We start from the raw sequence: 14,291 nt of genomic DNA on the forward strand, positions 1-14,291 counted from the left end.
GATTGAGAGGAGCTGCGCGTGCGGTCGCTCTTCAGCTTTGAACGATCTGACCTGATGAAAATGTTTCATTAAAACCACGACCTGCTCTTTCAATTATGTGACAGTCGGTTGTTTCCACTGCACAACGAGTCTGGACCGGATAGGGTAAGCGAATGAAGTGAGAATGTCAGTTTTTGGAGAGGACCGAATAGATAGAAAATCTGTTTACACATCCTGCTAGCTGGCTAATTATTTAGCAGCCGGCTTGGATAAACAGTAAAAAGAAAACAATGGAAAACGAGAAGAGAAATGGTTTGAAAAGCCGTTGTTTAAAACGAAGCAGTGATGTTCCATAACTTTTTGCAATTGCCATGGTGTACATAAGCTTTTTGATGTGTAAACCGCTGATTTAAAAGGAGTTAACTAACGTGAAAGTCTGTGGTGACAGTATTTATAACCTAATTTAGAGAGTCAAAGTGTTTAATTTTTAATTAAAATTATATTTTGATATTTTCAGGTTTGATGTATTGAATTCAGTGGACGTCTGTGTTGACTGAGTGGCAGCGTGTAAATTAAACGGTTTTGTAATGTTTTTAATTAGTAAGTAGCAAGGGAATATAATGTTAACATATTTTCTTTCTTTTTTTTAAATTGCGTTAAGTAATTTTTCTATTTATATACGATTATGGGGGCCCAAAGCTATGATAAAATAAAGAATATATATATGCATAGAATAATAATTGAAAAATATAAAAAGTATAAATAAAGAAAATAAAAAATGAATATAGAAAAAGGAAAAGGTATTGCTAAAAAGATTATGATTTATATAAAGACATTCATCCATCTGTTCATTCATTCATTCAAGCAAGGTTGGGTCTCCATACAAGATTTTAGTTGATTTTTAGTTAAGTTGGTTGTGTCTGCATGACATCTGTATAATTTTTTTTTTTTTTTTAGAAATGAATGTCCTTAATTAACCAGGGTGTATCCTTTCACACACTTAAATGAAAAAGTAATTATTTTTTTAATGGGCTTGATAAGGTACTTTTGAATCTTGCAGAATAAGACCAGTAAATAATTAGATTTCAGACGGTTCTCTTTTTAATTAAGGAGTACCACATTTTTTTTGTCTACTTTCAGTTAGATTTAACTGCATTTGCTCATCAGTTTATGATAATTTAAGACAAAGTCCATATCTGAAGCTTTTATACCTGATCATCTGAGAGTCTAATATCAAACTTCAATATCAAAATATGCTCATTGCCGTTGTCTTTACAGTGTCTTTTTTTTTTTTTTTACTTGCGCTCTTTTTCAGGAATCAGTCTAGGAACATTTTTAAACCTCAGAGAGTAAAGCTGATTCAGAGACTCAGGGTTAGTGCGTCCTGCTCCCTGCACAGTGCATGACCGACCCCTCCATAGATTCAAATGGCTTGCTGTCTGAAGGACGAGCTCTTGTGTTCCATTTGTCTGAGCATTTATCAAGACCCTGTCAGTTTCGGCTGCGAGCACTACTTCTGCCGTAAGTGCATCACTGAGCACTGGAGCAGACAGGAGCATCACGGGACGCGAGACTGCCCCGAGTGCAGGAGGACCTTCACGGATCCCCTTCTGTCCCCCAGCCTGAAGCTCTCTAACATCGTGGAGAGGTATGCCGCTTTCCCTCTGGACGCCATCCTGAACGCCCAGAGGAACTCATACCCGTGCAAGGACCATGAAAAGGTCAAGCTCTTCTGCTTGAGTGACAAGAGCTTGGTGTGCTTCTTCTGCGATGAGCCTGCCTTACACGAACAGCACCAAGTCACCACCGTTGATGAGGCCTATGAGGAAATACAGGTCTGTTTGTTTTGGGTTATTTAGCTCTTACTGTTTTCATTGGCATATTATGTGATGATAATCTCACATGTTTGCAGTCCTTTTTATGGGTTAGCGTTCCAGGGCTCAGGGAAGGTCAGTTGTTATCCGTCATTACAATAACTTAAGGGTGACATAACGCAATTTATTTAGATTTGAAAAAAAATTGCTGTTGACATTGGGAGGGTTTCTGATTACCATGATCAAGAATGAGTTGTGGATTTAGTGCCCAAACCCACATTGCATTTATTTACAATTGCAGATATTTGTTTATGAGTCTTATTACCATTTTCATAAAACGGTTAGCGCTGTTTGCTTTTCTCTTCAGTTTATCTGTTACAGTAGACGAGCATATACGCTATTGTTTTTCTTTTTTTCATCTCTGCTTGGAAATGCATGGGGAAATTAGTGAAGAAATACGCTTTCACGAGTTCATTTTCTAGATCTGTTTAGTTTTACTCTTATTATTGGCAGAAGCCTGTAATATCTGCGTTTGTTTAATCCAAACAGCTGTTCTGGAGAGATATTAATGAAGCGCGTCCCAGTTATTTACCTTACGAGCTTAGAAATGGTGTTGAAAATGTACTCCCCCACCCCACCCCCTCACTGTACTAGTTTTATAATGATTCAGTTTTGCATTTAGGTTTTTCGAGAGCATTCAGGGCTTCATGTTGTTTGCCTCGAATGCTTTTCATGTAACTTATTTAGTCGAGGCAGGCCTCTTTGTTAGGATCTCTTTGTTCACAGTACTTCCTGGTCTTTACCACTAGTCATCGCCGGTCTGTAAATACTGTTCTTCAGAAGTAACATGCCTTTTATAAACTGCTGATTGTAGACTGCAAGAATAGGTAACATTTTATTTTGCTATTTCCTATGTTTATTTGGTTTGCGCAAATGCACGCTCACTCTTGAAGCTTAATTTATCATACTTGTTCAAAGGTGCCAATTTTTGTGTATTGATGTTTTTTTGCTAGTGTTAGATTAATGTATACAACCAATGGACTTTTGCATTTCACAATTATTACACAAGCATCACAAGCTTTCCCCCTCATCTGTCCAGTGCATAACTCTTTTCAATTTGAGTAAATATATGTGTAATTTAATATAATTAAACCAAGCAGATTCTACAATAAAATTTGTACATTTATCTTAAACATTTAGTGTCATTGCTGCGAGGCTCTACTGGCATTTTTCTTTGTAACACAATAAATAATGGATGCATGCAATGATATAGATGGAATCGCAATACCAAGTTAATTTTGTGCCTGTTGCCACAAATAGACCCGCCTTTTATCTTAATGGACTCTATAGTTTGGCATATTGGCCATTCAGCACATCCGCCTGAGGTCTGATAACACATCAGAGGTGGCTTAAAGTGACACTTGCATTTAGTGTGGCTTGGCCTTATCTGTAGGACTTTTTTATTGTCTGGAAGTGAGTAAGTGCTTGAGATTAAGATAGGAAACAGCATTGACACAGATGCAATTAAGCCCAAGTGAAGTGTTTGAGTGGAACAGCTTCATACGTAACTTTAACTAAGAAGACGTTCACTTTCGAACATGGGCATTAGGTAACATCGTAATGTTGCTTGTTTGTAATAACTAAACTATGCGGAAGTCCTATATCCGCAAAGTTGCTTTCTCAAGTGAAAAATGGACTTCGAAATGTCTTGATTTGTTTCTTACAAATGGGCAGCTTTTTACTTAAGACATTAATCAGATGACTCAAGTGGTGTGGATTACTTATGGATTATGGTGATGTTTTTATCAGATGTTTGGACTCTTATTCCGATGGCACCCATTCGCTGCAAAGGATCAATTGGTAAGACAATGACGCAATGCTCCATATCAATTCCCATGAAGTAACCTTTATCTTGGTTGGCTTGAGGGCGATTACATTTTAAGCAAATTAAAATTTTTGGAAAAACTGTTCCAATTTTTGGTCAAATGAACTTCTTCAGAGACCTTCACCTTTTTGCAGTCAGCACAGCGAAGGGTTAAACACGTCTAAACTCTTGTTGGGGAATTAATAGGAGCAACATGCTGCAGTTGTCAGACAATTAGCAATGGCCTCCTTAGAGACACTCTCCAGGGACAGACTTTATTCCGTTCCACATCTTTTAAGATGCACACATCGAGGGACACGTTTTTAAATGGCTCAGAGATACACACTGAAAGCCTCCTTCAAGAACAAATACTCCCCATGAGAAACTGCATACTCGCTAATGCCAAGTGTGTACTTTATACACACGTTTTTCTGCAATTTACTCCCAACACCACAAAGAGCAAATTGCTAGGGAATTCCTGGGCAGCTCTTGGGTGCAAATGAAACTGTTTATCCTCAACAAAGCCCTTTGGCTAAATGAGGTAATGTGTTGGAGTGTTGGATGGGGTTTCATAAGATGTGGCATTACATGGGAATCAATAAAGCACTTGTGCGCTTTATTCTGTTAGCAATAACATGAGAAAAGCGTAGCAGAGCAGCTTCTTTCTTTTGCTGTTAGACCAACTTTCATTTTGTGATAAATTATGCCAAATTGTACGTTTTGAATTAATGTATTCATCATAAGCAGTGGCAGGTGCAGATTTTTTTTTTTCAGATACATATTTTACTTACTAACACTGACTAATATGATTGTGCACGGTAGCCATTGGTTTTGGAACTTGACTATGCTTGGTTTATATTATTATATATTATATATATGTTTGTTATTTTCTGGCATTGTATTTTTTTTATTTTGAAAATTAAGAACTTATTGCTCTTTTTTTCAGTAACCCCTTTTTCATTTTAATCTTAGGAGCTCCTCTGAAAATGATATGCTTTTTAAGCTCATATAGCTGTTGCTGTTTGTTTGTAGTCTGATGTTCCCGGCATCCAGATGTCTCTGGTATTAAATGACACTAATTTCAGTATACTAGTGTATTAGATTTATTTTTTAAAGACTATCATACACAGGCGGCACAGATCTGAACCTCCATCAACAAATGAGTTGCCAAGTCGACAAAAGATCTCTCTACTTAGACTGAGTGTGAATGTGTTTCAGTGAGAATAGAAGGCTCATTGTACTGAAACAGACTTAAGCGGTCATGTTTTATTTGAAGTGCCACTGTTCAATGCTTTTATTAGATTTAATTGATGGTCAGTTGTCTGTGGATAGCAGCTTTGACGATATTCTGTAGTCTGTTTTTAGATTGAAATATTACCATTGGCTGACCACTTTAGCAGATTACTTGCATAAATGCTATATTGTATGATGACATGTGTATTTTAGCATCATATTAGCCATCTGCCAGCATGCTCTTCTTCAATATTGTGGAGAGCATCAACTTGTTTCTTCAGTTGTATCTGTAGTTAAAAAAAAAAAAAAAAAAACATTCTCTTTTCTCACGCTTCATCAGTCTCCCTCTCTCGTAGTCTACGTCTGTCTATCTTTCTCTTTCTTTCTTTTTTTCCCGCTTTTCTTATTCATGCCCCATCTCTCGTTGTAATGACACCTTTGGAGTTCAGACACCTCTGTTTCAGCCAGTGATTGAGTAGAGGCTGAGGGAAATAGGCTGCTGGGAAGGGAAATAAAAATTCTGTGTGTGTTCCACCAGCGCTGCAGACCCGTGCCAGATATGAAACGTTATTTAGCCGTGATGACCACGTGTGTTTACTGCTTCTTGTTTTACGTCATGCAATTTTGCATTGGCGCAGAAAAGTGCTTCTTATTGCAAGTGAATAAGAAAACTCTGTTTTACCAAAAGAATAATCCTATTACTTTAGGTCTGTTTTAATAATTAAAGGGGTTATATGATGCTACTTAAAAGTTACATTTTTTCTAAAGGTTTTTAGGTTTTGGTCTCCCATAGTAGCATTTATTTGAATCATGATAAACACACTTACAACCACACATATAGCACCTCAATAACATGAAAAATGTATAAATATAAGATTTTTAGGTATCCTATTTGTATAAAAAAACTGATCGATTGAAAAAGCTATCTGAAGAAAAAGCTATCTTGTTGCATACAGTGTTTCTCCTCTTTAGTTTGAAGCAAACTGAAATCAGTGAGTAATTAGTGCTCATCTCTCGATTTGCGCTTCACCTTGGACTTCAGCGCTGTTTAGTGCTCGTGTGACAGAGTAAACTGCTCTAAACCTGCTCTAGTGATCTTGCGCTGTGCTGCGCTTTGAGCTTTGGTCCGATAAGCGATCTATGTGGCGATATTCAAATGAATCGCTCCGTTTAATTCCTCGTTTGGCGCATAAACATTATATCAAACAGTTATCGAACTCCTCGTATGGTTTTATCAAGGAAAATTATATTGTTGTCGAATTATTGCCCACAGGATTTTGTCCTAACAATCCAAAGTCCAAATAATAAATAAGCAACAGTGCCTTGTACTCCTCTATTACTGACGAGTTCGCTGCGTTATGTCCAGCTAAAAAAGTGCTAAAGCGGCGCTCTCGTGTGTGAGAAGCGGGAGCTGATGGCAGCGGGTGGTCAGTGTTGATATTGCTGGCGGCCCACCACAAATAAAACAACGTATGAGCAACACTGCCTTTGTACTCTCATAGGTTAACAAAACTGTCGTCCCTAAAATGTGTTGCACAAATTCACACAAATCGAGCTGCTCTGCTGTAAGCAATCTTAATACTTTCTAACTGCATTTACTTTAGGCCAAACAAAGCGCTCTTGCTCCTGACATGGCTGCATCAACACTCCTGTGGTTACTGAAATCACGATTTTTTCCTTTTGCGTGAACATTAAATATTACCACATTGTGACGTAGACATGTGATAGCGTGTTTTCATTAACTCTGTTTGAATCAGCTTTCTCTTTTAGATAAAATAAATCTTTTTGTAGGAGATTTTTGTAGCTACATACCACCTTTTTTATAAAGTATCACATGATAATTAATTCACTCCGATGCCCATTTGTTTCTTTGTCAGAACATATTTTGAGAAATTTTGCACTGCATTACATGCGTATACAGCAAATGGGTGCCATCAGCATGAGTCTAAACAGCTGAGTCTAAAACGTCACAGTATTGCACATGAAATCCTGCCCAAAAAAACGAAACCACAATCCATAATTCAATTCCTCCAGTGAAAAGGTCCATTCTCTGTCGTCAACAAAATCTGCCCTTTTTTGCTTGTATACGATGCTTGATCTCTGCATATTTCTCTGCTGATTCAAAAGAAGTTGACTTTGCACCGGAGATGGCTATATTTGGATTAGGGATTAAAAATGCAAATATTGATAAACATTATGATTTCTAAATGCCGCAGTATTTCTAAAGTGTTGCTTAATGTTAGTTCATGCTACTAATGTGAACAAATGAAGCCTTCTTATAAAGTGTTACTGGAATAAAAATGTCTGTTCTTTAGGGTTGACTACTAAAAACCAGTTCCGTTTTATGAATTTTCACTTATTTTTATGTCTGTTAAACACTAAACCTTGACTGTAAATCTTTTGTTTTTCAGTTACTGAATCTACAGAGTATAAGAGAGTTTTAGCTAATTTATAAGTGAAGATGAGAAAGACAATAAATAAAACATTTGCTACGTCACTTGTTGCTACATCAATGTCTTTTTTTAATGAATTGATCAGAAAGGATCCCAAAATCTGTGTCAAACTCATTAGTTACTGGTTTTAATCAGTCAAAGAGGTAAATCGTTCATTCTTTTTACTATATCAAACTCCATATGAAATGAGAACTGAACTGCTTGTAACGTGTAATTCTTCGTAATTACTTCATACATAACATGCAGATAAAGATTCACTTTTTCTCATAATAAATGGCACTTCACAAAAATGTTTAATTTTTGAAAAGAAAAAAAGCATTACTAAAGTACTACAAGAATGGAATTATTAAATAACTTGAAGTGCTGTGCTCAATTGTGTATGATTCCCATCTTTGTTCTCCTCTCATTTGTAGTCTGTGCCGTCTCGGCAGACTTATTAGTGCTGCTTACGTGATGTTTTTATGCCAGTGAGCTTTTCACAAAGTACATAATCAAGGATTCTGATGCAGGCAGGTCTAATTGGAGCAGTTTTCAGCTGCCCAGCAAGCTTGTGTCGAGCGATGAACATATGTCGGCTCTCTCTGCTGGGCCACACAACGCTGTGAGATCTGGATTTTGCCTGTTGCAGTATATGGTTGCCGTTCGCGTAATCTCCTTAACTTCGCATGCCTCACCCCTTTGACCTTTTAGACTTGTGGGATGCGGCAACAGCATCTGCTGACAGGCGTTTGCTCATGCACTCCCCTCGGTCATTTCTTCTCCATCCCAGGTGCTTATGTTACATTCCTGATGCACTTGTACATCCGTGTTCTCTGTTTTAATAGCCGCTATAGGGGATAGCGATGTTTAGAACTGTAGTGTTTGCTTCGGGGGAAAGAGGGATTTCATTGCCAACTAATGCATTTTTAGCCTTGAGGGGACAAGGCTTTTCTTAATGTCCTTGATGCGGGCTGTCAACAAGCACTTGCACTCTCTCGTTTTGTGGCATTTCCTGTTTCTTTGTAAGCAGATTATTATATTTGAGTTCTGACCTTTGCAAATGTTTTGATGGAGGCAGGTCGACCTTTATTTTATGGCATTATTAGAAGTGCGTTTACCATTCAGGAGTTTTTGAAAACTCTCTCATGCTCAGCATTTATTTGATCAAAAATAAAATCACAATTTAAAATAATGGTTTTCTATTTTAAAAGCTGAATTTTCTGCATCACGTAATCTTTCAGAAATCATTCGGATATGCTGATTAGTGATCAAGAAATATTGTCAATATTGAAAACAGTTGTGCTGCTGGTCATCATGTTTTTTTATAATTTTCTGCAAAGAACTGTGTATTTGAGATCTTTTGTGCCATTTATAAATGCTGTTAATTCCAATTTTAAATAATTGAATACATCTTGATGAAGTAAAATTATACCTATTAGTACAAAGTTAAAAATAAATAATAAAAAATTTGAATAATTAATAATAATATTACAATGATTTACTGGCCCCTGAATTGTTGTGTATATTGAGTTGGTAAATTTTTGTGATCAGGCAAAAATGTCTATCAAGGTAACTGGCATGTGTTCAAATTGGTCATTGTCATTATAAAGTATGATATGGTACCGAATATGGTTTTTCTGGGGGCTGATACCGATATCAGGGACTAAAAAAGGCAGATTTGGATATAGCGATTTTCTTAATGTGTATATCATAATACAGGGTATTTAATAACAAACTTTATGATCTAAATTGAGCCTGACGTCAGTGCACTTAACATCACTTCACTTACTAGAAATAACTTTAAAACACTATAAGTTATAAAAGTAAAAATCTAAAAATTAAAATTTAAATAAAAAAGGTAACTGTAGGGCAACAAGTTACTGCCAATCCACCAGGGTCAGGTTTATGTTGGAAGCACAGTTTTTCCAAATGTCAACTAAAATGAACATATAATAAGAATCAATTGTATTTTTTGTATTTTGTATCAATTGTGCATTTTCTGGTAATCAAATGAACAACATGAGGATTTGTATTTAAATAATGTTTTTACAGTTTATTATTCAGAGGCCCAATGTTGCAATTTGATTTGAGAGTTTACAGGCATTTTAGCAGATACCGATATATCTGCAACAGGCTCATATCAGCCGATTAAAATTGGCAAAACAATATATTGGTCAGCTCTTTTATTAAAGTCTTCGAAATCGTTTGTTTGGGTTTGAGTCTACTAGTGGCTGGATTTCTGCTGCACTCTGCATGCGTTTGCTGCACTGCTATTCTAAAACCGGAATTCTGTAGAAAGCACTGTTATGTGACATAATTACTTCATGTCTCTTCCTGTTATCCTCATGCTTGTGGAAATAATCATTTCCATTTTATGTAGCTGGTCTTGTAACTTAATGATTCTGTTTGTTAACTAGCCTATATTAAATGGATTAACCTTTAACTAACATGAGCAATGCATTGTAACAGTATTTAAAAATGTTTGTTAGTTAAGTGTTAGTTAAATAACATTAAATGATACAACTTTTGATTGTAATAATGTATTGGTAAATGTTGAAATCAGCATTAAGGTACACATTGTATTGTGTACTAAGACCGGCGGAATATAAAAAGTTTTCAAGGCAGATATGTTTAGGATTGTACTAGTATTTCGGCATAATTATTGTCTATGCAGGGTCAGAAAGCTCTCAGGTTTCATCAAATTGGATTTCATAGAGACAGCGATAGAATCAGGAAAGTTTCACAAGCTGAGACTCAAGCTCGTCGTGCCCTAAGCGTAACAGCGATATGTTGTGATATGATATGGTGCCTACCTGGTCTCATGGCATTAACGTACCATGGTGCACTTTTTAAGGGAGACACAAAATACGTACCAACAAGTACATATCACTATAGTTTCCAAAACAAATGAACACTACAATAAAACTCAGACACTATTGGTTATTAGTTTTGATTAATAAAGCTTAATATTCGCATATCACGTTATGACTTGAAAACAATGTTAATATGCTGGGCTATTTGAAAACTGATGCTTTTAAGCATTACATCACACACATTCAGCTACATATCTATGGGTTTTCATAGACGGTAGGTTTGTTCGGTAGCTCACAGGGTATAGAGATGTACTTGAGAGGCCACAAGCTCCTGTTTGAATCCTGTCTAAATACGGATTGAAAAAACTGTTCAAATCTGTGTAAAAGGAAGTTGAAATGACATGGTTGCATCAACAGGCACTGTCTAAAAGGCTATCTGCGGCAAATTTTTGAAAAAAAATTTATGACAGGTAAAAAAAGTGTTAAGGACATTTTTGGTGAATATTTAAATTTATGTTAAATCTTAATAGTTAATTTGCTTTGTGGATCACAATAGGGGATCTAGTATTAATTGCCATCTATTCTTTGAAGATGTGTGGGTTGAAAACTTTGTAAGGGAGCTGATTGCTTTACAATGAGTTTTACTTGTTGCTGAAGCCATAATAAGTGAACCCTAGAGAGTCTGTTGGGATGGGTTAATTTGAGATGGCTGTGGCAGGTCTGTTTGCTCTTTGTCTTCTACAACCCTGAGGCCCATTTCACTTGATACAATGTGTGTATGTAGGTGTGTGCGTGGTGCTAGCAGGCAAATGGGTCTAAAATGAGTAATAGCGAGTCATTTTATGGAAATCGTCTTGAAACATTAACTCAAGGCAGTTAGATCAGAACTATATGCTTTCGACACTAAGTACAGGAACCTCAGCTATTATGTATGGTCCCTACATCACCCTGTTTCAAAAAGATGCATTAAAGGCTGGGTGATATATATAACATACTCAATGATTTTGTGGGCAGTATGTGTTTTGCACTGTATTGACAATGTTTATATCTAATTTTTAAATCTCACTCTGGTCTAAGTTTTGATCTTTTTTTTCTGTCCTTGCTGTCGTGCAGCTCCCAGATCACCTGTGATCTGCTCCATACCTTCTGTCTTTGAACCGTCTTATCCTTTCTTCATCCCCCACACAACTACCTTTTGAGAAATGCCAGTTTTTTTTACTTGGTAAGGGACTTTTAAGGAGCTTCTGAGATTGTTACCAAATGATTTATTTTCCCTCAGGGATTCTAACAAATGGAAAGGCAGCGGGTGGTCGGTGAGGAGTTGTCACGTTCACGCAGCATCACAGCCATAGGGAACGGCAGAACGGTCATGTTGCATTAGACACATTACAGGCTTTACATGCTTGGCGGAAGGCCTAATACACAGCGACAAAGCATACAGCTAACATTCTCTAATGCACCGAAGGCAGTAGGAGAGATTGTGACCTGGTGCAACCTTGAACCGAGAACAAGCTGGGATTAGTTACATCTTTAAATGTATTGAAGAAGCTAAAAGAAAATTATGCCATTTGCACAACTCATTCAAATTTGTATTTGGGTCAATGGGACATGAGAATGGGTGAATTATCCCATAAGCTATTATTTTTCTTTCAGCCTGGCTTGTGAGCTACTTGTGTTTTTAATTTAAGGATATATTGAAAGCTTATGTTTTTAATGAATAGTGTTTTTTTGTAATGATTGTTCCATACTGCTGTAGCTTTAAAGAGGTCATATAATGCGATTTCAGGTTTTCTTTTGTGTTTTTTAAACCTTAAACTGCATGAAAAACAGCATTACACCAAATATGCAAAATGTTCTTTTTAGCATTGTCAAATAACCCCTGTATGTCATTTCTGTATTGTATCTTAAATGATTTCATCGCATTACCGTCAAGACTAATAAAGAGTTTATACTCGAATGCAAGCTTAAATTTGCATACAATGTCCACTCTAGTGGTCACATGGATTGTCAGCTCAGTAAATTTCTCTCTGCTGTGGAATTGGACTGTCTGGAGATTCCCTTCCAGCATTTCCTGAAAGAAGTGGATTTGTATGTCATCAGAGAGAAGTGGAAGTGAAAGTAGTAGTCCACTAAACCTTTAAACCTTTTGAAGTCTTTAAACACGTTCTTATGCTGATCCTCAGATACGGGATTGGTTCACGAGGGCAGGTGCTTAGGAAAACGATTACAACCTGTCACTGCTTCAGCTGAGATAAGGCCTTTAGATTGTCACACTTTTCCCTTATGAAACTTCTTGTAAGCCTATCAGAATTAATGTTATCTCTTAAAGCAAAAAAAAAAAAAAAAAAAAAAGCGCTGTATAATATTTTGGCTGCAAATTGGAGATTTTCTTTTGAAGTTGAATACTGTTTGATGCTTTTGTGGAATGCTTGTTTGTTTATTTTTATTCATTTTCATCTTTAAATTAATTTCATTTAGCCCATCTTAGTCTGGTCAGTAGTTCAGGATTACTTGCCCTGTAAACGCTTTCACTTACCCCACAGCAAGAATGTTATTGTAAAATATATTATATACTATAATAGCTGTATTTAAAGTATGCTGAGATTTATCGCCATGTTTTTTTTTTCCGTTTATCTTATTGTTGAGCCCTGCCATGACTATCTGTATACCCGTTTTATAGTAATATATATATATTTTAGTTTCTTACGCTTTTCCCAGCTTTGCCTGTTGTTGGTGACAGACAGTCTTAGCCCCTCTACTAAACCCAGATCTCTAGAGCTCCTGGCCCCTGATTAGGTTTGGGAATCAGCGCAGATTACTGACCATTGTTCTGCGGCCAGCGCTATGCTAGTATGTAATCTCCTCTAATTCCTCCCCCTTGATTAGCTCCAAATTACTCAATTAGACAGCCTGCTGATGGACGCTTATTAGCGCTGCACATCAGAGCATCTCCATGTAGCCATATGTTTGCTAAACAACTTTACCAAGCCGATGGGCGCTGGAATGAAGCAATGCATGTTGCCCTCACTAAAGGACCTCTTACTTTGCGGATCGGTGAAATGTTCCAGGCTACAGGGAAATCATGCCAGACTGCCTGCGGCGAGCCACAGGCCCTGGCCCATGTTTGTGTGTTTCATCTGTGCCCCAGCTGCCCCCTTCATAGCTCCGCACTGTGCTTTGGCATCCAGTTTGTCCATGAGGATCCCTAGCCTGTTTTCAACTTCAGATCGAGGCGGTCCGTTCAATAGCTGAAAGTCCAGCTCCGTGACTTTAGAGAAATATGTCCTACCATTCAATATGCTTGACCCTAGTAGGACGAAAAGGGCTGAATCAAACCTTGCGCTTTTTGCAGATGTTTACAGCATTTGAGAACCTTTATGCATTTGACAAACTGATATTGTCGAACGCTAATCCGAGTAGTTTCACACTCGAGTTTAAGGGTCAGGTTCATGGAAATATTTTAAAAGGAGGAAGTCAAGAATGTTTCTCTTCAGTGCGTCATAAATAGAGCAGTTTTGTCACGCCGTGCCTCATCCAGTGTTGACAACGTAACTGATTATAATAAGATATAATAAGTATTTTGTTGCACTGCTCCACGCTGCTCGCATCAGGTGTGGACACAGTGTTATATTCTTGTATTAAATATTATATTACATTAACAATGTTCGTTTCGGTGGTGATCTAATTGTATGGCTATTCTTAAACAGCTCTACAAAAAAAAAAAAATTCTGAAGATTGCTGTTATAATCATAACATTATACTTGAACAATTAGTAAACAAATTGCAGACTTTGTTTTCTAAAAAATTCTATTCAAAGAGCTCTGCACGAGCTTGCAGTGTATCTGCTTGTTAGCCAGGGTTTAAAGTCCATCTCTGCGCTGAAACATTTTCATGCATTTTATGAAATAAAATAAGAAAATTAAGACAATACTAATGATGCTTATATTAATGACAACAGATCTATTAATAAATTTATTATAACACTCACACATAGTGTTCAAATTGGATTTGGAATTGGACACATAGTGTTCAAATTTTCATAACTTTTTAAATTAAACTTTGCTTTGTTAGTATAGGTGTAGTAAAACTAGACAAAACAATAAAAAACACATTTTGGCTATTTAATTTATTCAGTGGTGAAAAAAATGATGTGATG

At 36.7% G+C, this 14,291-nt stretch overlaps 1 protein-coding gene across 2 annotated transcripts in view; it reads left to right on the top strand.

The window, feature by feature from the left end:
- The window catches only part of LOC122353619 (E3 ubiquitin-protein ligase TRIM62-like), a 41,553-nt gene continuing 27,262 nt past the window's right edge, over nt 1-14,291 (top strand). For both annotated transcript variants that reach the window (XM_043251450.1, XM_043251451.1), the window contains exons 1-2: nt 1-144; nt 1,295-1,814. In XM_043251450.1, coding sequence (XP_043107385.1) covers nt 1,407-1,814 — 408 coding nt within the window. In that variant the 5' untranslated portion in view covers nt 1-144; nt 1,295-1,406. The remainder of the gene's footprint in view (nt 145-1,294; nt 1,815-14,291) is intronic.

Source organism: Puntigrus tetrazona, chromosome 11 (genome assembly GCF_018831695.1).
Source record: "Puntigrus tetrazona isolate hp1 chromosome 11, ASM1883169v1, whole genome shotgun sequence".
NCBI classification, from domain to species: Eukaryota; Metazoa; Chordata; class Actinopteri; order Cypriniformes; family Cyprinidae; genus Puntigrus; species Puntigrus tetrazona.